This window comes from Lolium rigidum, chromosome 3, assembly GCF_022539505.1.
Source record: "Lolium rigidum isolate FL_2022 chromosome 3, APGP_CSIRO_Lrig_0.1, whole genome shotgun sequence".
Lineage (NCBI taxonomy): Eukaryota > Viridiplantae > Streptophyta > Magnoliopsida > Poales > Poaceae > Lolium > Lolium rigidum.
This window is the reverse complement of record NC_061510.1, coordinates 9,343,725-9,365,853: the sequence shown is the minus strand read 5'-3', so window position 1 is coordinate 9,365,853 and position 22,129 is coordinate 9,343,725. Positions and strand designations below refer to the sequence as shown.

At 45.2% G+C, this 22,129-nt stretch overlaps 2 protein-coding genes across 2 annotated transcripts; both read left to right on the top strand.

Moving 5' to 3' along the window:
• Window positions 1–14,310: 14,310 nt before the first annotated feature.
• On the top strand, window positions 14,311–17,518 carry LOC124701154 (cell number regulator 6). The gene is made up of 4 exons (XM_047233203.1): window positions 14,311–14,488; window positions 14,565–14,679; window positions 16,521–16,786; window positions 16,993–17,518. Exons 1-4 carry the CDS (start codon window positions 14,378–14,380, stop codon window positions 17,254–17,256), a joined length of 756 nt encoding a protein of 251 aa, XP_047089159.1. The 5' UTR covers window positions 14,311–14,377; the 3' UTR covers window positions 17,257–17,518.
• A 299-nt stretch (window positions 17,519–17,817) lies between these two features.
• LOC124694402 (phosphatidylserine decarboxylase proenzyme 1, mitochondrial) lies at window positions 17,818–21,271 on the top strand. The gene is made up of 12 exons (XM_047227391.1): window positions 17,818–17,938; window positions 18,378–18,463; window positions 18,632–18,685; window positions 18,779–18,844; window positions 18,920–18,980; window positions 19,101–19,210; window positions 19,313–19,563; window positions 20,113–20,219; window positions 20,296–20,363; window positions 20,492–20,569; window positions 20,660–20,782; window positions 20,882–21,271. Exons 1-12 carry the CDS (start codon window positions 17,818–17,820, stop codon window positions 21,041–21,043), a joined length of 1,287 nt encoding a protein of 428 aa, XP_047083347.1. The 3' UTR covers window positions 21,044–21,271.
• Window positions 21,272–22,129: the final 858 nt, after the last annotated feature.

Sequence of the window (22,129 nt, the reverse complement as noted above, 5' to 3'; positions counted from 1 at the left end):
CTTCTCTTACGTGCGCCTCCCTTGTCACTTGTTCTTCTTCCTCCTCATGATCTGTTGCTCTCCGGTGGTCTTGTGATCATCTAGAGTTATGCTCTTGCTTGCGCAATCTTACTGTAGCTTCGGTTTCTTGCAAGCTCATGGCTCAATTACCGTTTCTGAGTGCTGGCACATGCTTCTTTGCTTGCTGTTCATGCTATGCTTGCCTCTCTTCTACCCCTAGCTTGCTTATGGCTTGATATACTCTGTTGTTCATGCTTATGGGCTTGCTATGCTTACTGGACTATTATGCTTGCTTGTCTAGGTGCACTTGTGATGCATCTGTGACACTTGTGTGTGTGCCAGAGGTGCCTGTGATATAATTCAGTACTACTCTCGCAATCCAATGATCCATTGGATCATTTCTTGCTTGTTGGCAAATCCCTTTGTGTAGCTTGGCTTGCTATGATTGATCAATTTGATCAATTGTTTGTCGATGATTGCTTACTTGGCTAACACTCGTGGTTATATGGTTCACTTATTTGGTGATGCTGATGCTCAAGCATCATCTGTCTTGATTGCTTACTTGCTCTAGTGGCTATGAATTAAGTTGTATTGCTTAACGGTATCGTTGTTGTCATGCTTAGCATGGATCCGTGATAAATTCATGCTTAGATTACTTAATTATGATGAGCTGCTTATGCGGTGATGATTTAAATGTCTTGCTTGTATATGAGTTTGCTTGTTCATGATTCTTTTACAAGCAATCAAACTCGAATCCATTTACGGATAGTGATGTGGTCTATTTGGCTTGCTCTTATTTGGTGCTAAGTGTGATGTGACCTCGGTAGCCTTGCTGCGATTGGTTGCTCACTTAGTTAGTTGGATCTTGTGGCTACTCATCTTTGCTTGCATATTAGGGGATCATAGTAAGTATGAATGCCAATATGCTTGCACGTGAAGAAATCTAGGGTTTTACTGATGGTTATGTGCCTAGGATTTTACGTGTAGTCTATACTAGCTGCTATTTATTGCAACACATCTCTCGGTGCTATACGTGCATCGGATCTTGCTTACGTGCACAAGATGCGTATCCGGGTGGTTTCTATTTTGGTGGCTTTTTAGACTAGCGGTGATCCTTGGTGAAAACCAAGTGATGATTCACCACTGTTGAGCATCTGCTCAACCCCATGACTATGTCATGCATATGATGGATTAGATCCATTGGATCTTCTCCAGGATCTTGGTATACCTTGTTCCGGCTCCTAGTATGAGATTTTGTGTTGATGCGGACTTGGGGTTTCGTTCACGACCCTTCACCTCCAGATTCCGGTTGATCTTCTCGGGTCACCATGATTCCTGGTGGCTAAGTTGGTTGTGTTGGTTTCGTTCTTGCTCAAGAAGCTGGATGAAGCTGAGCTTGTTCTTGCTTCACCCTTACCCGGTGAATCCTATCCGGTCGATTGGTTCTAGTTTCTAGGGTTTGTGCTCCTTTTATATGATCCCTACTTCTATTCCTGCATTGACACACAAGCCTGGCATGCTTGGTGACTATGCTTTTGCATGGCCTTCTTTGTTGCTTGCCCGAGCACACTTGAGCTGTGTGCTCTCATATGCTTGAAACTTGAGCCTACTGCAGTTGCTCGGTTTTGGTGCACTTTGATCCTATCTTGTCTTGTCCCTGGTTTTGGACAAGCACAAGTGTCTTGTGACTTGGTTACTGCCCAAGCGAAGATTGTGTCACTTGCTAAGCTGTCTAAACTGAATCTTGAGCTAACACTTATATTCGGCTAGTGTTTGTGATTTGTTTTGCGAGGTTTTAAAGTTGAATATGACCAGAATATATTCTTCAAGCATTTAGTTTAGGTTTTAGTTTAGGAATAAACTTGTAATCTTCCTTTTTATTTCGTTTATTATTCATTGATTCTTGTATCAAGAATATTGTAAAGACTTTGTAATCTGTGTTGATATCAATAAAGCCCAAGGTTTTTGTTTATGAGCTTTTTGATTATGTGACATTTATATTCTGAAATAATCATTGTATTTGTGATTCACTTTGAAATTCAAAGTGATTTGAATTAATAAGTTGTTTGAATTATGAATTCCATTTATATTGTTCAATGTTTATTGTTTAATGTAATGACACTTGTCAAATGAAATCAATTCCCCAAATCAACAAGATACAAAAGAGATCATGTCGAAATTTCCCTAACTCACATTGCCTAACCCTAAATGCAAGATGAGAGAGAATCTCGATCCCTCTTAGGTTTAGTTGCAATAAGGCGCGAAAATTTCCCCCGTTTTGCGATGAAATGCACATCCCATTTCTAAATCTACCCTTCGTTGTTCCTAGGTTCTGGGTTATTACAATGGGTCCGAAATTCGTGAAGGCGTGGCAAATGCTAGTGCAGGATTGTCGACGCTGTTCCCCTACTTCTTCCCGAAGAAAGAGGAGCCCCCGACTTTCCTTGCCCTTGCCAAGAGCTTCAATTCATCAGAAGACCTTGGACTGAAGATGCGTCAGGAAAACATGAAGATTGATGTCGAAAACACTGTTGCCCTGGTTGCTGACAGCCAACAGACTGTTGATTGGATGAAAGTTGGCGACACCGATCAAATAGAGCAATCGAGATGGAGGTCGCTGATTAAGGCAGCCAAGCCCAACACGAAGAAAATCTTGGCATATCTCGGGATCAAGCCAGCTTCGACTCCTAGCTCATCGAGGCCGGAGGTCTAGTTGCATGCCTCCTTGTTTTTTCTTTCCCTGTTTCTTTTGCTCTTGTCGCCAAAGTAGTTATTTGGCGATACGTACTTCTTTAGCTCCACTGTAAGGTCTTTGTAATTATCCCGAAAGATTAATGAAAACTCTATCTTTGCTTGTTGATTGATATTGTCTTGTTTTATTAAATTTCAGTTGGTATTTGATAACTATACTCCATCTTCCGCTCCTTCCAATATTTCACCTTCTTCTTCTCGCTCAAGGAGAGCTCTTGCCGATACTACCCCCGTCGAAGATTCCTTGCCGCAAGAATTGGATGAACTTCGGCAGCAACTTCGGTATGCGAAGAAGCAAACACTTGTGATGTTGGAAAAGTCTCGTAAGTCATCCGAAGCCGAAAAAATTGCACTTCGGCAAGCTCGCGAGGCCGTGGTCTGCTAGGGAAATTGTCTGCTTCCGAGGCTGAAAAGGCGACTACTCGAGAAAATTTCATGCTCGAGTTAATGAATGAAGCCGATGCGGATATGTCGGGTATGCTTGTTTCATCCTCAATATCTTCCGTCTTCATGCTACGTCTCTTAAAATTTTCTCGCTCCTTTGTGTTAATAGGTTCCTTTATCGATGTCTGTTCCCGAAGAGGAGAGGGTAAATACTAGGACAAACCTCCTTGTTAACCTTTCCCTTGATCATGGTTCTCTCGTTTTGGGCTACCCCGGAGAGGACCCGCCGGATTGTCGGATTTCGGGATCGCGCCTCTCAAACTCGCGACTTCCTTGACTTCGTACCAAGACCCTGTCTATGGTTTATAACTCCATGTTTCCTCGTAACGTTCAACCAAAAACTCTTCCCGAGTTAATGGAGAAATTTAAGGATGCCCACAGGATCCATGACTTTGTCAAAGCTCAACCGGTAGCCGGCGCCGATTTGCCCTTATCATGCTTCAGATCCGCCACTCAAAGCTTGACCTGACCCAAGTTGTTGCGAAAGTTCACGAGAAGGTACGGCGCCGAAGAGTTGGTGTCGATCGTATTAACACGAAGGTTTCGCCTATAGCTGAAGAAATGATTGAAGACCTTCTTCGGATGGATGCCGACTTTTTTGCGAGATGGTCATTATGCTGATTTTCTTGGCGCTCGCTCCCGAAGAAAACAGGATTACCCTTGATGATATATTGAATCATGACTAATTATTTTCCTTTGGTAGATAATTCTTCCTTGTAAATCATGATTGTGATTATATTGTGAAGCAAACATCATATTTCTATATTTGTCTAGCCCCGAGTGTTTTCGGTGGCTATTCATCGTATTTGTATAATGCGAGGTTTTGAACCAAGGCATTTATTCAATATGTAGTTTTGGCGAATATCAGCCCCCGAGCTTCTTTATTGAGTACTATTTTGTATTTTTATCAACTCACGAGGTATTTTAATACCAAGGCAAGGCTTTTCTTTTTTCGAGGAACTATATTGAAATTCGTCGGGTCGGGGATTTTGAGCATGTTGATAAAGAAAAGTTATATTGACACCATCTTTATTATATTGCAACACCGCGAGCCCGCCTCATTAAAAACCTTTCCCGGCCCCACTCGGTGCCCCGAAAAAGGAAAAGAGTGCGTCTGAAAACTCGCGGGCGTTTCAGTACATTGAAGTTTTACAAGGACTATGTTTTAGCTCTAGGCGTAGAACCGCCTGAGTTGCGCCACGTTCCAGGGGTTTTGCTCCTCCACCCCTGTCTTCTTGTCCTTTATCCCGTATGCTCCTCCTCCGATTACTTCCGTGACAATGTAAGGGCCAAGCCATGGTGACTCGAGTTTTTCATGACTTTTTTGCGTGAGCCGAAGAACTAGGTCTCCCACCCGAAAAGATCTTGGCCGCAAACGTCGATCGTGGTAATTCTTCAAGTCCTCGTTGGTATTTGGTTACCCTTGATAATACTTCGTCTCGAGCTTCGTCGAGTGCGTCTACGTCGTCTTCCAATGCTATCTTGGAAGTTTCTTCATTATACTCGGTGACTCTGGGGGAGTCGTGCTCTATTTCTATTGGTAGTACTGCCTCTGCTCCATGGACCAGGAAAAACGGGGTCTCCTGTGTCGCTGTATTTGGTGTTGTTCGGATGCTCCACAACACTCTTGGTAGTTCTTCTGGCAAGGTATGTTGAGCTTTTTCCAGTGGTCCTAACAGGCGTTTCTTGATGCCATTGCAGATGATGCCATTGGCTTTCTCGACTTGCCCGTTGGTTTGAGGATGTGCAACTGACGCAAAGTGCAACTTGATACCCACTTCTTCGCAATAGTCTTTGAATTCGTGGGATGTGAAGTTACTGCCATTGTCCGTGACGATGCTTGTGGGGCACTCCAAATCTGAAGACGAGGCCTTTTATGAATTTTACTCGCGGATGCTCCGTCCGGTGAGTTTATCGGCTTCGCTTCTATCCACTTTGTAAATTTGTCGACGACTACTAGCATGTATTCCTTTCCTCCCGGCCATGATTTGTGTAACTTGCCCACCATATCGAGTCCCCATTGTGCAAAGGGCCACGACAATGGTATTGGTGTTAGTTCTGCTCGCTGGAGAGTGAGGTTTTGCGGCAAACCTTTGACACGCATCACAAGTCCTTACTATTTCTTTGGCGTCCTCGATTGTCTGTCAACCGGTAGAATCCTGCCCGAAAAACCTTGGCCGCAATGGCTCGACTACTCGCGTGGTGGCCGCATATTCCTTCGTGTACATCCTTCAGAATTATTCTTCCTTCTTCGGGTGTGACACACCTTTGCAGGACGCCTGAAATACTCCGCTTGTACAATTCTCCTTTGATCACCGTGAAAGCTTTAGAGCGTCGAATTACTCGCCTTGCCTCAACTGGATCATCGGGTATTTCTTTCCCGAGGATGTATGATATATATGCTTGCATCCAAGGAACCTGTACCATCCTCACAAGCTCTTGTTCCTCTTCATCCTCCGTGGTTTCGTGAGGGGTGTCGAAGTTTTCTCTTCTTTTGCTTTTTTCTCGCACCTTTTTTGGCTTCGTAGATCTCTCTCGCTATTTCTTCCCAAAATACTCCTGGCGGGATTGGGAGGCATTGCGACCCGATGTTTGCGAGGACGTCGGCTTCATCGTTGCTCAATCTATCGATGTGATTTACCTCGCATCCATCAAATAGCTTCTCGAGTTCACTATACACCTCCTTGTATGCTACCATGCTATCATTGACCGCATCACATTGGTTCATAACTTGCTGAGCCACCAATTGTGAGTCGCCAAAGATTTTTAGTCGAGTTGCACCGCAAGCTTTCGCCATCTTCATCCCGTGTATGAGGGCTTCATATTCTGCTTCATTGTTAGATGCGTTAGGGAACGTCATCCGAAGGATGTACTTCAACTTCTCGCCTTCAGGTGATATAAGTACTACTCCTGCGCCAGCTCCTTCTACTCTCTTGGACCCGTCGAAATTCATGGTCCAGGTTCTCGACAAGTCCGGGGGTCCTGTGTTTTGCAGCTCCATCCATTCTGCGATGAAGTCTGGCAGAACTTGCGACTTGATTGCTTTTCTTTTTTCATACGTGATGTTCCGAGGGGAAAGTTCTATTCCCCAAAGGGAGACACGACCCGTAGCTTCTGGATTGTTTAGTATATTTGACAAGGGAGCTTCATTGACCACTATGATTGGGTGTGCCGAAAAATAGTGGCGCAATTTTCGTGCTGTTGTGAACACTCCGTATGCTAGCTTTTGGTACTGAGGGTACCTTTGTTTTGATGGCGATAAAACTTCGCTGACGAAGTATACTGGCCTCTGTACTCCGTGGAGTTTTCCTTCTTCTTCTCTTTCGACAACTAGCACCATGCTCACCACTTGGGGCGTGGCTGCGATATATAGCAGGAGAGGTTCCTTTTCCTTCGGCGCCACCAAAATTGGTGGTGTCGAGATTGTGCGCTTCAAATCTTCGAAAGCTCTGTCGGCCTCTTCGTTCCACTGGAATTTGTCTCCTTGCTTTATCAGAGCGTAGAATGGTAATGCTTTTTCTCCCAGCCTGGCGACGAATCTGCTCAAAGCTGCGACTCGCCCAGTTAGCTGTTGTATTTCTTTCAACTTTGTTGGCTTTCTCATTGTTACGATAGCTTGTATTTTATCGGGATTTGCTTCAATCCCTCTTGCTGAGACTAGAAACCCCGAAGTTCTCCTGCTGGGACGCCAAAGGAACACTTCGTCGGGTTCAACTTCAGGCAGAATTTGTCGAGGTTGTCAAAAGTTTCCTTGAGATCCTCGATCAGTGTTGTCCCCTTTTTTGACGTTATGACGACATCGTCGATATATACTTGCACGTTTTTCCCAATCCGTGTCGCCAAACACTTCGCATCATCCTCTCGATATGTTGCTCCCGCATTTTTTAGACCAAAGGGCATTGTTCTGTAGCAAAACACGCCGTAAGGTGTAATAAACGCGGTTTTTACTTCATCTTCTTCTTTCAATCTGATCTGGTTATAACCAGAATATGCGTCCAGGAAGGAAAGACGTTCACATCCAGCCGTGGAGTCGATAATTTGATCGATCCTCGGGAGGGGAAAGTGATCCTTTGGACAATGTTTATTGAGACACGTAAAGTCGACGCACATGCGAAGGACCTTAGTGTTTTTCTTTGGCACCAACACAGGATTTGCTACCCATGTGGCTTCTGTGAATATCTCTTTGATAAAACCAGCTTCTTGTAGTCGATTGATTTCCGACAAGCATAGCTTTGCGGTTTGGTTCCGAAAAACGCCGCAAGGGTTGTTTGATTGGTCTCGCTAATGGATCCAAGTTTAGGTGGTGCTCGGCAAGTTCCCCGGGTACTCTCGGCATGTCAGCTGGACACCATGCGAAGATTTTCCAGTTCTCACGGAGGAACTCGACGAGCGCGCTTTCCTATGCGATATCCATGTCGTTTGCGATAGATGTCGTCTTTTTCGGGTCCGTCGGGTGAATCCGCACCTCCTTAGAATTTTTCTCGGTATTGAAAGTTGATTCTTTATTTGGCCTTCCAACGTCCGGCGTACGTCGTAATCGGTCATACTTTTTGACGCCAAATACTCAGCTTGCATCCCGAAAGTTTCGATAAGCGATGAAAATCCTTGTCGCACTTATCGGCTAAGGCGAAGCTTCCTTTAACTGTGATTGGTCCCTTTGGTCCAGGCAATCTCCACAACAGGTATGTATAGTGTGGTACCGCCATAAATCTAGCATATGCTGGTCGTCCCAACAAAGCGTGATACTGCGATGGAAAATCCACGACTTCAAATTCCAGCTTCTCGATTCTATAATTTTCTCGGGTTCCAAACTGAACGTCGAGATTGATCTTCCCCAATGGATAACTTGGTTTCTCCGGTGTGATGCCGTGGAATCTTGTGTCTGTTGGTTTCAGGTTTGCTAGGGAGATGTTCATCTTCCTTAATGTATCTGCGTACATGAGGTTCAAGCTGCTGCCGCCATCTATAAATACGCGAGACACGTCAAATCCTGCGATGACCGCCGGTAGTATAAGTGCTGACCGCCCTGGTCGAGGAACTTGCTGCGGATGATCTGCTATGGTGAAGCCGATGTCTTGCCCCGACCAATTGAGGTACTCAACTCGTTGGTGGAGGCATTTTCTCCGCCATGAACACCGTCGCGAGATTACTTTTTGAGTTCCGTTGGACGGCCTTCCCTTCGAATCATCGACACCGCTCCGTTTGAGTTAGGATCGACATAAGGTGGTGGTGGAGGTGCTGCCGCTATTCCGAGCCGATGCCGATTGTCGTCCGTAATTGTGGGAGGTGGTGGCAGGTGAATCTCGCTCCCGGGCTCCCGAGGATTTCTCTGTGCTGCTCGAGCGTTAGCGTTCTCTCGCATACCCGAACATTGCTCGAAAATTTCGACGGTCTTTCTGCGAGTGCCCCGACCTGTCTTTTTCCGTTGTTGTCGAGGAAAAATGCATCCGGCACGGTCCGTTCAACATTTCTTCGGGGGACACGAAAGGCCTTGGGAACCTAGGCCCGCTATTTTGCTCGTTGCGAGAGTCGTCCCTGTTATCGCCTCGCTGCTCACTGCTTCTCTGATAATCATCTCTATTGTTTCCTCCTGTGTTTGCCCGAAAACCTGCCGAAATTTGCCATGGGGCGTCATAGTTCGGGTACTGCCGAGGGAATCGTCGCCTCGGTTGGTAATTTCGACCACGGTCCTCCTCTGGCGACCTGTGCCGTTTGTTGTGGACAGCATCTTCTCCATCTGCCCATCTGTTTGCTATCTCCATTAACGCGGATACTGTCTTTGGATTGGTCCTTCCCAAGTCCTCGACAAAATCTCCACGCCTGATTCCTGCGACAAACGCATCTATTGCTCTCTCGTCAGATATATTTTCTGCCGAGTTTTTTATGATGTTCCACCTTTGGATGTACTTTCTGATTGACTCATCTGGCTTTTGTCGACATGCTCTCAACTCTTCTAACGATGCAGGTTTTTTGCACGTGGATCTGAAGTTTTTGACGAATACGTCCTCGAAACTTTCCCAGCTGTCGATAGATCCTGGAGGAAGCTTCTTGATCCAAGATCGTGCAGCTCCACTTAAGTGCACTCGAATACTTTGCATGGCCGTTGCCCTAGTCCCTCCAGTTAACTTCACCGTCTCGAGGTAATCAACTAGCCAATCCTCCGGATCTTGCAGAGCCGTCGAATTTTTTGAAGTGATCGGGCAACTTAAATCCCGAAGGGACTCGAGTTTTTCGTACTCTCCTTGTGAAGCACGGCAAACCGCACATATCCTCGTCGTTTAGTTCCGGGGATTGTCGATGTTCCCTTCCGCCTTGCCGTGCTCGTCTACCCTTGCTTGTGCTGCCGTATCTCTTGCTCCACTTGTTCCTTCGACATTTGCTGCTGCAGCTCGCCGTAGGTCGTGGACTATTTTGCCTTGCGGCTCCTTCGGCGGTGTTGATACAAACGCCGTTCCCATGGCTTCGGCTCCCGCTATCGCCATGTTGTACAAAGCCTCCCTTGGATCTCCCGGAGGTGGCCCGGATGCAAGGATAAAGGCTTGTGTCGCCATATACCCAGCTTTCCGGTGTTTTAGGGATAATATTCCCTCTTGTGTCTATCGACATAAAAGACATGTCGAGATTTTGAACCAGGTACTCTCTTTCTCCTTCAGGTATGTGTTGCAATCTGGACCTTGCTCTGTTCCGAGCTTCTCTATGACTATCTCCCGAGGTTCTAGATTGTCGACTTAGATCCGCCCTTCGTCTGCTTGACGCGGAGGCCGCCTCCTTTCGTTTATTTAAAGCTTCGTCCGTTTTTCCAGTTCTCTTCCAGCTACGGCGAGTCTATATTGATAAGCTTGCAGTTCTTGGATCCGTAGCGAGTTGTCGTCATTGGCTCCGAACCATCTAAAAGTTTTGCAGCTCTATCCCAGGCTGTTTGTGGAAGTTGAACTCTGACGCGTGGTGTGGGCCCGACATATTTAGTGCCCATACCTCTCCTTAAATCTGAGGGATCGACATAGGGATTGCCCAAATCGTCGAAGGCCTCTGATGTTTCCTCTTGATCCTCAATGGCATAAATCTGATGATATTTTGTACTCAGATCTATGTTGGGTTTGGTGACATCATCGTTGAGATTGATGAAGACCTTGCCCACTGTGATAGATTTGTCGATGAAGTCGTAACCGTCGACATCGCTTGAGTCATCGCTTATATATGAGTCCGCAGATGACTCAAACGACATGTCGCCGAAGATCTTGGCGAGTTTCTCTCTTGCTCTGGTGCTGACGAAACGTGTTTCCGAAGTTTCTTCTTCTCCTGACTCGGTTGACGATGTATAGCTTGAAAAATCGGAATCGACCGCCGACGATCCCGACGAAATCGGAATTTCGACACGATACGATCCTTCCTTCTCGACGCGAAAGTGAAACCTTCCGAACGTCATCTCCATGGGCTCCGCCGTATACGCATATGCATCCAAACGGGAGGGTGGGTGAGGAACAAAATCGACAGGACCAGCAGCGATCTGTTTACCTCGATCCATTGCGTTGCTTGCGGTTGACGATGTCGAAGATCTTGAACGTGCCATCGAGATCAGATCCTTACGCCTCTAGTCCCCACAGATGGCGCCAATTGACAAGGTATCAACTTGTCAATGCCTATGGATTGTAGGCTAGGGTTTAGTTGGAAGTAGAGGGCAAGTAGATCTCGAAGGTTTCAGCCGAAAAGTACTCGACGATTATGAAAACTAGGGTTTGTGAACAATGATTCGATGATCTCTTCGTCCTTCGACTCCCCCTTTATATAGGAGGCGGAGCCGAGGGTTTCGTTTTGTACAAGTTACAGAGTCCGGGACGGTTTCTAACTCATCCCGCCAATTTACAAATAACACTTCCTATTACAACTCTAACTTTCCTTAATATATCTTGGGCTCCCGAATCTTCTTATTCTTCGGGTAGTGGGCCTTTAGTAAACCCCGGGTACTATCTTCGGCAGGCCCATTTGGGATGCCTATGTCACCCATGGCGGCCCTCCTCGGCTCCCCCTTCTGGCTCCCTTCGTCATCTGGAAAAATAGGATTTTTCGTATAATTCCCGTCAATTGTTGATCTTCCGAAATATTGCATTCTGACGGTGCTTTTTCCAGCAGAATCCTGGCTCCGGTGCGCGATCCTCCAATAATCATGAAACATGCAAAATAGATGAAATAACATAAGTATCATCTCCAAATATGAAATATATCAATGAATAACGGCAAAATTATGATATAAAATAGTGATGCAAATTGGACGTATCATAGATCAAATCATATGAAGTGGAGAGGGAAGACGAGAGCTCGGTAGGGTAAGTTAGGCAATGCACCACCGAGTGAAGGAGCCAAATCCATGGCGGCGGTAGTGTTTCCGATAATCTCGGAGTTCATGGTCGGTCGTGGGAGGAGGAGAGACGAAGAGTCCGACGGCGGGGGAGCCGGCGCCGATTTCTGGGCGTGGTGGGGTTGCACAAAGAGAGGGATATATGGAGATAATTTGAGTACCCGGGCGGGCCAGAAACTGGGTCACGCCTCCGCGCGCGGCAAAGAAAAATTTGAGCGAGGAGCGAAAACTTTCGGCGAGCAGAATTACAAAAAGATGTTCACGAAAAATAAATTACAAAAAGATGTTGCTCGTATTTCACTGTCGGTTATTACCTATCCCCGTCAACTATTTGTGCCTATAACCGATGGTTACAATTTGACCGTCGGCCATTTCCGTGAATAGCCGATGGTATACGTTTACCGTCAATTATAAACCATAATACCCGACCGTGAAATTTGAACCGTGGGCTATTAGTCTGCACCGTCGGGCATGAAGTTGATTAACCGAGAGTTAGTTTCTTCCCGTCGGGCAATACACTTAACCATCGGTTATTAGTGTCCATACCCGAGATGTTACAAATAACCGTCGGTCTTTAATGCTACCGTCGGCTATTAGCATATTATCCGACGGGCCGTCGGTTATTAGAATATACCGTCGGGAATAAAGGGTTTTCTAGTAGTGATAGATGCCACCGGCAATGTAATATGCCTTGTCGTATGCATTGACATTGATCGCATAGCTGACCACATGAGCATTGCCTTCTACAAATCCTCAAAATACCGTAGAGCGATTGAGCACGTTGATGTCATTGTGGGAACCGGTATGCCAAAGAAAGAGTGGCAACTCCACATATCATGTGATCCCACTGTCAGAATGACACTGCACCCCTTGGCATGTCCGCTATACTGCCTCTCCCATGCAAGCACATGCAAACCTTAATGGGGGCGAATTGGGCTCTCGCACCCCAACAAAATGGAAGTTTTACTACTACCTAGTAGTATGTACAACCCATAAGGCCTTAGGCTTTTTCCTCTTCCCAGAATTGATGCACCCTAAGGAAAAAAAAGAGCAAATTCGCTGCTGGAGAGCACATCGATGGGACGGGAGCCTACCGTCGCGACCGCCGCTCAATGCTCGTCCTCTCCCCGTCTCCCGCGACTCTGCTCGCCGAGCTCCTCCTCCAGCGGCCCTCCTCGCTGGCTCCTCCGTCGGTCCTCCTCCAACGCCCGTGGTCGCCGACCTCCTCTCTAGATGATGGTTGGGAAGCCTTTTTCCGAGACGTTGAGTTTTGTGCAAACCATTCCAGTGAAATTCCGAATTTGGAGGAAACTTATATTCTACATTGTGGTCGTGCTCGTCGCCAACCCGATTGTCTCACTAAGGAGCATTATTTCTGAGTGGAAGTATTCCGTACAATAATTGATATTCAACTCCATGAACTAGAATTCCGGATGAGAAGCTAATGGATCTTCTGTCCACTAGTGCTACTTTGATCCATGCAAATAAATTTAGGAATTTCAAGGCTGATGATATTTGTGAGATGGTAAAAAAATATTATCCAGCTAATTTCACTCAACAAGAAATTTATGCCATGAAGCAACAACTCAAACACTTCGTTGTGGATGCTTCTAATGACAAAGAGTTGAAAAATATATCAACATTAACAAAGCTATGTGGCTGCGTTGTTGAGAGTGGGCGACATTCTATCTACAATTTAATTGATGGATTGTTGTGATTGCTTGTGACTCTCCCAGTTTCTACAACAAGTGCTGAATGGGTATTTTCTGCTTTGAGATTGTTAAGACAATGTTGCGTAATAAGATGGAGGACGAGTTTCTTGCCAACAGTTTTCTAGTCAACATAGAGAGAGAGAGAAAATTGCTAAAAATTACAACTAGAGGATATTCTTGAGCATTTCACGGGCGCAAATAGACGAAGATCTGACGTGTAGCTTGTACTAATTAACTACAACACTATGTAATTCTATCATTATCTGGTATGTAGTTCTTTTGTTTTGGAGATGATTATCTAGCATCTAGTTCTTTTGTTTTGGAGAAAAGGAGTAGTTTATGCATATATTACTCTTAGAAATGTATTTTGTAGATAAATAAATCTAGTTATATAAGTTCTTGAAAATACTACTAATTCTATGTTGTTGTTGCTCGTTCAATTTGGTGTCCAAAGAAAAAATTTCATGTTAATTTGCAGCTTCATCCCCCCTCCCAAAGAGTTTCTGTAAGGTCCACCACTGCGTGCAAGTATAGTTTTTTTCACTCCCGATGCATGCAATCTATGCTTTCGATCATTTCCGAAAACCCTACTGTTTTGTTGATCGACAAACTTACATATCAAACTTTCACTCGCCTTTGCGATCTCAAGAAGATGTAATCTCCGCGTTCAGCGGCGCGCTTCACCTTGGAAAGAGCCACTCAACTTTGCCCATTCAGTATTTTGATTTCATCTTCCAAGGTCAAATGCAGGAGCAAGTCAACAAATATCAGACTCGTAAGCCCACTGTAGTTCCGGTAAAAAAAAAAAAAGCAAATAAAAGCACAGTCCACCGAGTAATCAACCATCTCTTATTTGTGAGGAGTTTGAGAGATAAAGGCACTTTGAACATTTTGGTTCAAATACGAAAGCTACAGAAACATTTGAAGAAATTACTGAAATCAAAACATAATCGTCGTGGCTATTTTTTATACGTGTTGCCGCCTGACCCGACCAGATCCAAGGTCCAAGCCAAGGCAAGCAAGCGCGTGCGCGTTTGGTTTCCCAGATCTGGTGTCCAGTCTAGTAGTAGTGTCCTGCGCTGCGAGTCGTCGTCCCCTCCGCCGCCGGCAAGCCATGGCGGAGGACAGCCACCCGTCCCGCTACGTCAAGCTCACCAGGGACCAGGACGCCCCCACCGAGGACATCCGTCCCGGCGAGCTCAACCAGCCCGTCCACGTCCCGCAGGTTCTCCTCACTCGCACTCTCATCCGCGATCGCGATTCACTCCCTCGCTCCTCGCATCTCATTACCCGATCTGCAGCTCGAAGGCAGGAAGTGCAGCGAGTGCGGCCAGGTCCTCCCGGAGACCTACGAGCCGCCCGCCGACGAGCCATGGACCACCGGGATCTTCGGATGCACCGATGACCCTGAGAGCTGTACGTATCATCTGCGACTCCCCTACACTCTACCATCCACCCATTTCGTTTATCCATGATCTAGTTAGTCAACGACACTACTTCGGTTACCATTGATCTGGGTCTCCACGTGCCAGATTCGTCGACTTGTATGTGTAATTGCCACGCTTCCATGAATGTGTGATACAGTCCTAGGTTTTTAGATCGCCATGGATCACCAACGCTTATTTGGTTCCTTGTATTGTCATTTATTTCACATGATATCCTAGGCGATGACGGAAACACATTATTCCGACACGCTGGCTGTTATCCCCATTTTGTAATCACTGCCTCGTAGCTCTGGCTCCGAGTACAGCCAACGTACATGTGCGTACACACTGCGTCTATTGAACTCTGGCTAATTGTTGAATACCAAATTGGGGTTATTCCCTTAGGTGCCGTGGTTATTGGCGCAGGAATTTATCACATGAGTCTTATACTGCGCACTTGCCATCGCGGGATTTTGTATGCACCTATTGCTTCTGTGCATGCATGCAAGGGGCACCTAGACCGCTGTAGTGATAAAAGGGCCAAGTGATGCCAAATTGGTCGAAATGTCTGCATGGTTCTACTGGTTGAGAACAATCCTTTTGTATCTCCAAATACACATCTATCTCTGGACAGCATAGAACTGAACAGACTCATTGTAGTTTTTGTATCAGATGAGGAAGGGAGCAGTTGCACATTCTGTTACAACCTTTGTTTAATATGGATACCCTTCTTGTGTTTAGTGCAGCCATTGGACTTCTACAGCTCTGCTTTGTGGATTCCTTGAGTGCCCAGAATGTGTAGGAATAAAACAACAACTGTGCTGATTTCTGATAAATCATCGAACAATGTTGGATTCCAGTATTCTCTTCTCTGACTGAAAGTATATGTCAGCAACTATAGAACAGCCCACCTCTCCCTTCACCACTATACTACTCACTCCAATCCATAATTAGTGTCTCTGGTTTAGTATTACTTTGTACTAAATCAGCGACACTTCTTATGGATCGGAGGGAGTATTTACTTTTGTTCCTCTGATTTTTGCACTATGATGTGAAGTTCAGGTTAAACTCATGTCTAATGTTGAATATATGTTGTATTCCTTTGATGCTTGGTTATTACTTGTGATAACCATTGGACTTCTACAGCTCTGTTTCGTGGATTCCTGAGTGCCCAGAATGTATAGGAATTAAACAAGAGCTGTGCTAATTTCTGATAGATCATCAAATAATGTTGGATTCCAGTATTCTCTTCTCTGACTGAAAGTATTTCTCAGCAACTGTTGGCATAAAAAGGATTTGACTGTGTTCTGTAGAGCAGGCCACCTATCCCATCACCACTAATAGTGTTTATTTTCTTTCCTCTGATTTTTGCACTATGATGCAAAGTCCAGGTTAAACTCATGTCTAATGTTGAATATATGTTGTATTCCTTCGATGCTTGGTTATTACTTGTGTACTCACACTGTTGTATGCATATTCTCATTTACAAGATAGGCTCCTATGCTAGAATATCTTACGCTAACCAATGGAGCTTGCTCTGCCAACACCTTTTAGCTATGTTCTTACCATTCGTGTGATTATTAGCTGAATATTTGCTACACCTGTGTAATATACATTGTCATGAGTAGTTCTCAGCTGTTTCATTTTCAGCCTTAATGGAACATTGAAGCTGAGCTTATCGAGCAATTGAACACAAACTTACTATATCTTGCTCTGCACTTCATTCTTCATTACATCCGTTTCGATGAAAGCCACATATAGAATATTCTGTTCAGAGAAAGCTCACTGATGTAATAATATCTAACTTAGAACTTTGTCTTGGTGTCATGTTAGGTCGCACTGGGCTGTTCTGTCCTTGCGTGCTATTCGGGCGCAATGTCGAGGCCCTCAGAGAGGACATCCCTTGGACAACGCCTTGTGTCTGCCATGCTGTGTTTGTGGAGGGAGGGATTGCACTTGCAATTCTCACCGCGATCTTTCATGGTGTTGATCCAAGAACATCGTTTCTTATTGGAGAAGGCTTGGTGTTTAGCTGGTGGCTGTGTGGAACCTACACTGGCATTTTCCGTCAAGAGCTCCAGAAGAGATATCATCTCGCTGTGAGATATACAGAATCCCTTTGCTAGTTTACTTGTCATGTCAAATAATTATGCATGAATATCCATATAGAAACACACCATTCAAAAAGTGATTATATGGCTTGTATGTAGGCAGCATTCTAGATTTCTTTGCTTAGATTTCTTTACCTGCAGTTGCCTGCTTTTCAATTAATCTTTTATCTACCTTTTTTTTTTGTTCCCAACAGAACTCCCCCTGCGACCCTTGCATGGCCCACTGCTGCCTGCACTGGTGCGCCAACTGCCAGGAGCACCGGGAGAGGAGGGGCCGGCTGGCGGCGGACAACAGCGCCGTGCCGATGACCGTCGTGAACCCACCTCCAGTGCAGGAAATGAGCGTGCCAGAGAACCATTCCGCTGCCCGAGAGGAGAACGGGGCGTCCGACAAGGCCGTGCTCGAAGTGTCTACCAAGGGCCATGATCATGATGACGTGGAGGTGATACCTCTGTAGAGAGAGAGAGAGACAGGTCAACCAAAGAAATAATAAAGCGACTGAGAATTTTGGTTTGATATATACCATGTTAGGATAGCATGAGGAAAGATTGAATGAAGCTGTCACGCTGTCACTGATCGATGTGTGATTTAGAAACCATTGTTATACTGCACAAAGAGGTTATGTCTGCTGAGGTTTTAGTGCGTGCTTACTTTAAGCAACTCTGCCTTGTGAACTGGACATGTTATCTTCATGTGAAAGAATTTGTCTGCTGAATCAACTCATGCAATGTCGAAATTCAGTTGCTCATGGAGATAAATTGATTTTCTGTGTGGACCTAAGATTTTCTGTATTTAATTAATGTGACTTGTATGCTGTATCAGAAATGGAGAAAATTGTTGATGAAGTAGATGAATGTGGAAGAATTCTTGGTTAAAGAAAGAAAGGAAATTATTATTCTCTATTTTTCGAAGTGGGCCCCTCATCTTCTTCATCTCCACGGAAGGGGAAGAAGAACAAACAAACGCGCTCCCCCTTTGCCCGGGAAAGGAAAAAAAAAACTTGGTGGGAGAGGCGAAGATGCGGAGGTTTAGGGTTCATCTCCCATGGCAGCTCCCGGCTCCCCTCCGCTCGCAGTCCAACCGCCGCCTCTACCTCGCCCGCCGCATCCACGCCTCCACCAACTCCGGCGCCCGACAAGGTATCCATCTCTCTTTCTATCCACGCCGCCGCAACCTCCCTTTCATATATATTTCGCCGCTACAGAGTACTAGGGTTCTGCCATGGCGATGTTTGCTCGACTAGAGGCCGGCGTCACGCGGATTCTGCACTGCCGCCGCTGATTCCACTTCTGTCCTCCGGGCGCCTGTTTGTCCCTTTTGGGGAAGAATCAGATGGCAGACGGCTGAGTAGGAGGAAAATTCCGTCTCAACGATTTACTAACTAATGCATTGCATAACGTCTGCAGCACAATTCAAAACTAGGCCAGATGGGGAAGGACCCCTCGCATTTTTTGATAGAAGAAGCAGGAAACTCGATCGTTTGCAGCACATTGATGCAACCACACGTGCTCTTTTGCTTATCTCAGTGCCACTTGTAAGATTGTGCTTGTTTAATTTTATTTTTTATTTTTTCTCCAGGAAAATTCCTTCTACCTGGTGCGTCCGCGGCAGCTCTTCTCATGCTCGGTGTTCTACACGCCAAGCGGATGTACGATGACAACAAGGTAATCATCCTGTTCACACACCTAGAAACAACAGATGGACCACATTGTGTGCTGGATGGATTGGGTCTACCTTATGTTTAGCCTGACGAGTAGTAGCCACGTTTCCTTGCAATTGTTTTGTAATCTTCTGTGTGAGTACTAACAGGGACATCTTGTTTCCCGAGTTAGCTTGCCGAACGCAAGGAGAAAGGACTCGAGCCAGAGTTTGAGCCAGACCTTAAGGTACCATAGTTACTGCTAAAACTAGTTGTCCTTTTTTTTTTCTTCTTCAATTTGACGCATAGCTGCAGAATGATGTCGTTGTTTTTTATGTAGGCGTCGTTTCTGAGGCTTCTACCGTTGCGTTCCATCTCGCGTTTCTGGGGATCCTTGATGGAAGTGGTACACATTCTTCTAACTATGGAAATTGTTGTCCTTGGTTTATCTACTCAATTAAAATAATTTATTTTGTTGTAGGAAGTTCCAGTGTTCATGCGTCCTGCTGTGTACAAAGGATGGGCTAGAGCATTTCACTCCAGTATGTGTTCTCTTGTTGTGATGATTTCTTATGCTGCAGTATGTGACAAACACCAGTGGCATATATCTGTTTTCTTCTCTCGTGTACTGTGTTTGAGATATTGACTATTGCCTACTGTAGATTTGCAAGAATCTGCGCTGCCCCTAGAAGAATATCCTTCTTTACAGGCGTTCTTCACCCGCAGTCTCAAAGAAGGATCAAGGCCTATTGATGCAGATCCAAATTGCCTTGTAAGTGGCAACAAGATATTACTCTGTATGGATATATGTCGAATGTGGTGATGGTTACAGAGTCGAGACTGATCTGGTCTCTGTGTGCAATTTTCTAATTAGGTGAGTCCTGTTGATGGTAAAGTCTTGCGGCTCGGGCAACTCAGAGGTCCAGGAGCCATGATCGAGCAAGTCAAAGGCTTTTCTTATCCTGTTTCTTCTCTTCTTGGTGCTAGTTCATCGCTTCATGACACCAAGGAAGAAGATGTTTCTGGAGATCAAACAGAACAAAATACACCTGAGGGGTCGAATGCAAAATCATGGTGGCGAGTATCTGTGGCTTCACCTAAACTACGGGATCAAACACGGCTGAGGTATTCAGAATTCGATTACCTGAGATAACTTTGTAAGCTGTTAAGGAAAAACAAGCATTGCAGAAACCCTTCAGTTTGTTGGTATGTGTTTGCCTGCTATTTGAAAATTTTGGGACTCCGACTGTTGCAACTACTATGCCTGCTTGAGCTCTAGTACAAGCCCTTTCTTTGTATTTGAGATTTTGTTTTACGGTCAATTCTTCCAAGTACTTTTGTGAAGTCATGTTTGATTTACTATCTTGTACGTGCATTCCAATATACCTCTTTCACTCGAAATTAGCTTCAGTACATGCATGGGCAGAGCATCTTGAATTGCCCATCTGTGTTTTGAACAGAATTCTAGCTTCGTTGTTCTCTCTAAGATTCTCACCAATAGAAACTTTTTCTTTCATTGTTCAGATTTTTGTTATAGAAAAGTTACTCCGCTTAAGTATGCTCTTTGTCTGTTGAAGTTGATGTGTTACTGTAATTGTTCAATGCCTCTGAGTAAATGTTACTAATGTATTTATATTTTGATCGGTCGTGGGTATTTAACTTCAACCTTGTCAGCCCGAAGAGAGGGATTTTTTACTGCGTCCTCTATTTACATCCTGGTGATTATCATCGAGTTCACTCTCCTGCTGATTGGAATATTTTTAAACGTCGGCATTTCTCAGGTTTGCATTTTTTATTATAGCGTAGCTTGTGAAACTTTATGGGATCTTGATTGTTACAGATGTACCATGTTTTCAGGTAATCTTTTCCCTACAAATGAACGTGCTGTGCGGACCATCAGAAACCTGTATGTCGAGAATGAAAGGGTACTTTTTCACTATCTTACCTATTTTAACATTCTGTGATAAACACTGTCAAACTATAGCAGAAATATTTATCTTCAGTTTTGCGTTGACACTAGCATTCTTTCTGAACCTTTCACTCCTAACTATAGGTAGTCCTCGAAGGTCAATGGAAGGAAGGTTTTGTTGCAATTGCAGCAGTTGGTGCTACTAATGTTGGCTCTGTCAAGGTTCTTCTGCATGTCATCTTTGTATTAGTGTTGAATTATGCATTAATTGGATTTCCAAATATATATGCTACTAAATAATTGCCCTTTCAGCTACTCATTGAACCGGAGCTGAGGACAAACAGCTCAGGCTCAGTGATACTTCCCTCTCAGCCTTACAACGAGCGTGTTTATGAACCAGAAGGCACCGGCGTGATGGTTAAAAAGGGACAAGAGGTAATTACAGCCTCGGTTTCCTTTGATTATATGCTTGGTACTACTTTTAATCTGTTACAGTTGTGCTGCATGTTCTAATGTCCGTTGCGCCATTTCTAGATAGCAGGGTTTAACATGGGGTCGACCGTGGTTGTCGTGTTTGAAGCGCCTCTATCCAAGGCGAAGGAGGATGGAACGGTCTCTTCGGAATTCGACTTCTGCGTTAGGGCTGGCGATAGGATTAGGGTAGGAGAAGCCATCGGGCGATGGAGTCAGTCGTAGGCATTGGTTTAGTTCCATCGTAGGTGTAGCCTTTTCGCAGTTTGCATTTCGTGCTGGAATTGATTTTGTTGTAGGGGCATGCTGACAGTTCAGAGGTGGAAAAAGATTTCGTGGCCTGAATTTTTAAGGGGTATTTTAGTGGTACTGCTGTGCGCTATGTTTCGGATGGTTCAGAATATTTATCTGAAAGATGAATGATTGAATGCAAGATGGTGTATTCTTGGATTATATTCCCTCCGCCAAGAGCCTTATATTAATCACAAGAAAGGTAGGCAGATGATAAAATGAGGACGTGCGCTTTATTTTTGGGTTGGCCAGATGTTAGTGTCGGCCCAAGAGGTAGTGGCCTCTGCTATTAACGTTTGACATGATTCAAGATGCAAACAGATGCATGGATGACATATTCATGTTCATCACATTTTTCTTATCAAAATTCATATATAAATTATTTTTATTTGATCTACCAATTAAAAGTTATTAACAAAATAGTTTTTCGTATTTAAAAATAGAAAACAATATTTGTTTTAAATAGAAAAGGACCTGAAAACAAATTCTTACCAAGGTTTTATCAAACTGGGGGGGGGGGTGTGGAAAAATTAGGGGCAAGGGGCGCTGCTGCATAGGCTGAAGGATGGGGCCCAAGTATACCTAGCCATGTCTCGGGCCGGGCCGGGCCAAGAAAAGGCCGATGGTAAAAAATCAGGCCCAAGCCCAGCCTGGCCCGACCAAATACCCATGAAGGCCGTCGGGCCGTGGGCGGGGCCGTAATGTTAAATGCGTTTTTCGGGCTACCTAGGCCTGGCCTGACCATCGTGCCAACATTTTCAGGCCCAGGCCCGAGTTTTTCGGGCCGGGCATCGGGCCGGGCTACCTATGGCCAGGTATAGGCCCAGGTGTGGACATGGCGCCAGCGTGGCAAACCAAGGAGGGAGTCAACTGCGGCAGCAGAGGCAGTCGACCGCACAGGCTAGGAGCCAAGAGTGAGCGACTTTGGCGTCGTGGCTTGACGGTTTTGACAGGAGCCACCCATCGTGTTTGCTCACAGTGAAAGGGGAAAGAGTGGGGAGATGAGGAGGGAGTGGTGGC

Bases quoted from the DNA above. Each gene is read 5' to 3' on its own strand.
- LOC124701154 (XM_047233203.1), top strand. From the start codon at position 14,378: ATGGCGGAGGACAGCCACCCGTCCCGCTACGTCAAGCTCACCAGGGAC. The intron at 14,489-14,564 runs GTTCTCCTCACT...CCCGATCTGCAG, and splicing joins AGCCCGTCCACGTCCCGCAG to CTCGAAGGCAGGAAGTGCAG. The intron at 14,680-16,520 runs GTACGTATCATC...GTGTCATGTTAG, and splicing joins CACCGATGACCCTGAGAGCT to GTCGCACTGGGCTGTTCTGT.
- LOC124694402 (XM_047227391.1), top strand. From the start codon at position 17,818: ATGCGGAGGTTTAGGGTTCATCTCCCATGGCAGCTCCCGGCTCCCCTC. The intron at 18,845-18,919 runs GTACACATTCTT...ATTTTGTTGTAG, and splicing joins GGGGATCCTTGATGGAAGTG to GAAGTTCCAGTGTTCATGCG. The intron at 20,364-20,491 runs GTACTTTTTCAC...TCCTAACTATAG, and splicing joins TGTATGTCGAGAATGAAAGG to GTAGTCCTCGAAGGTCAATG.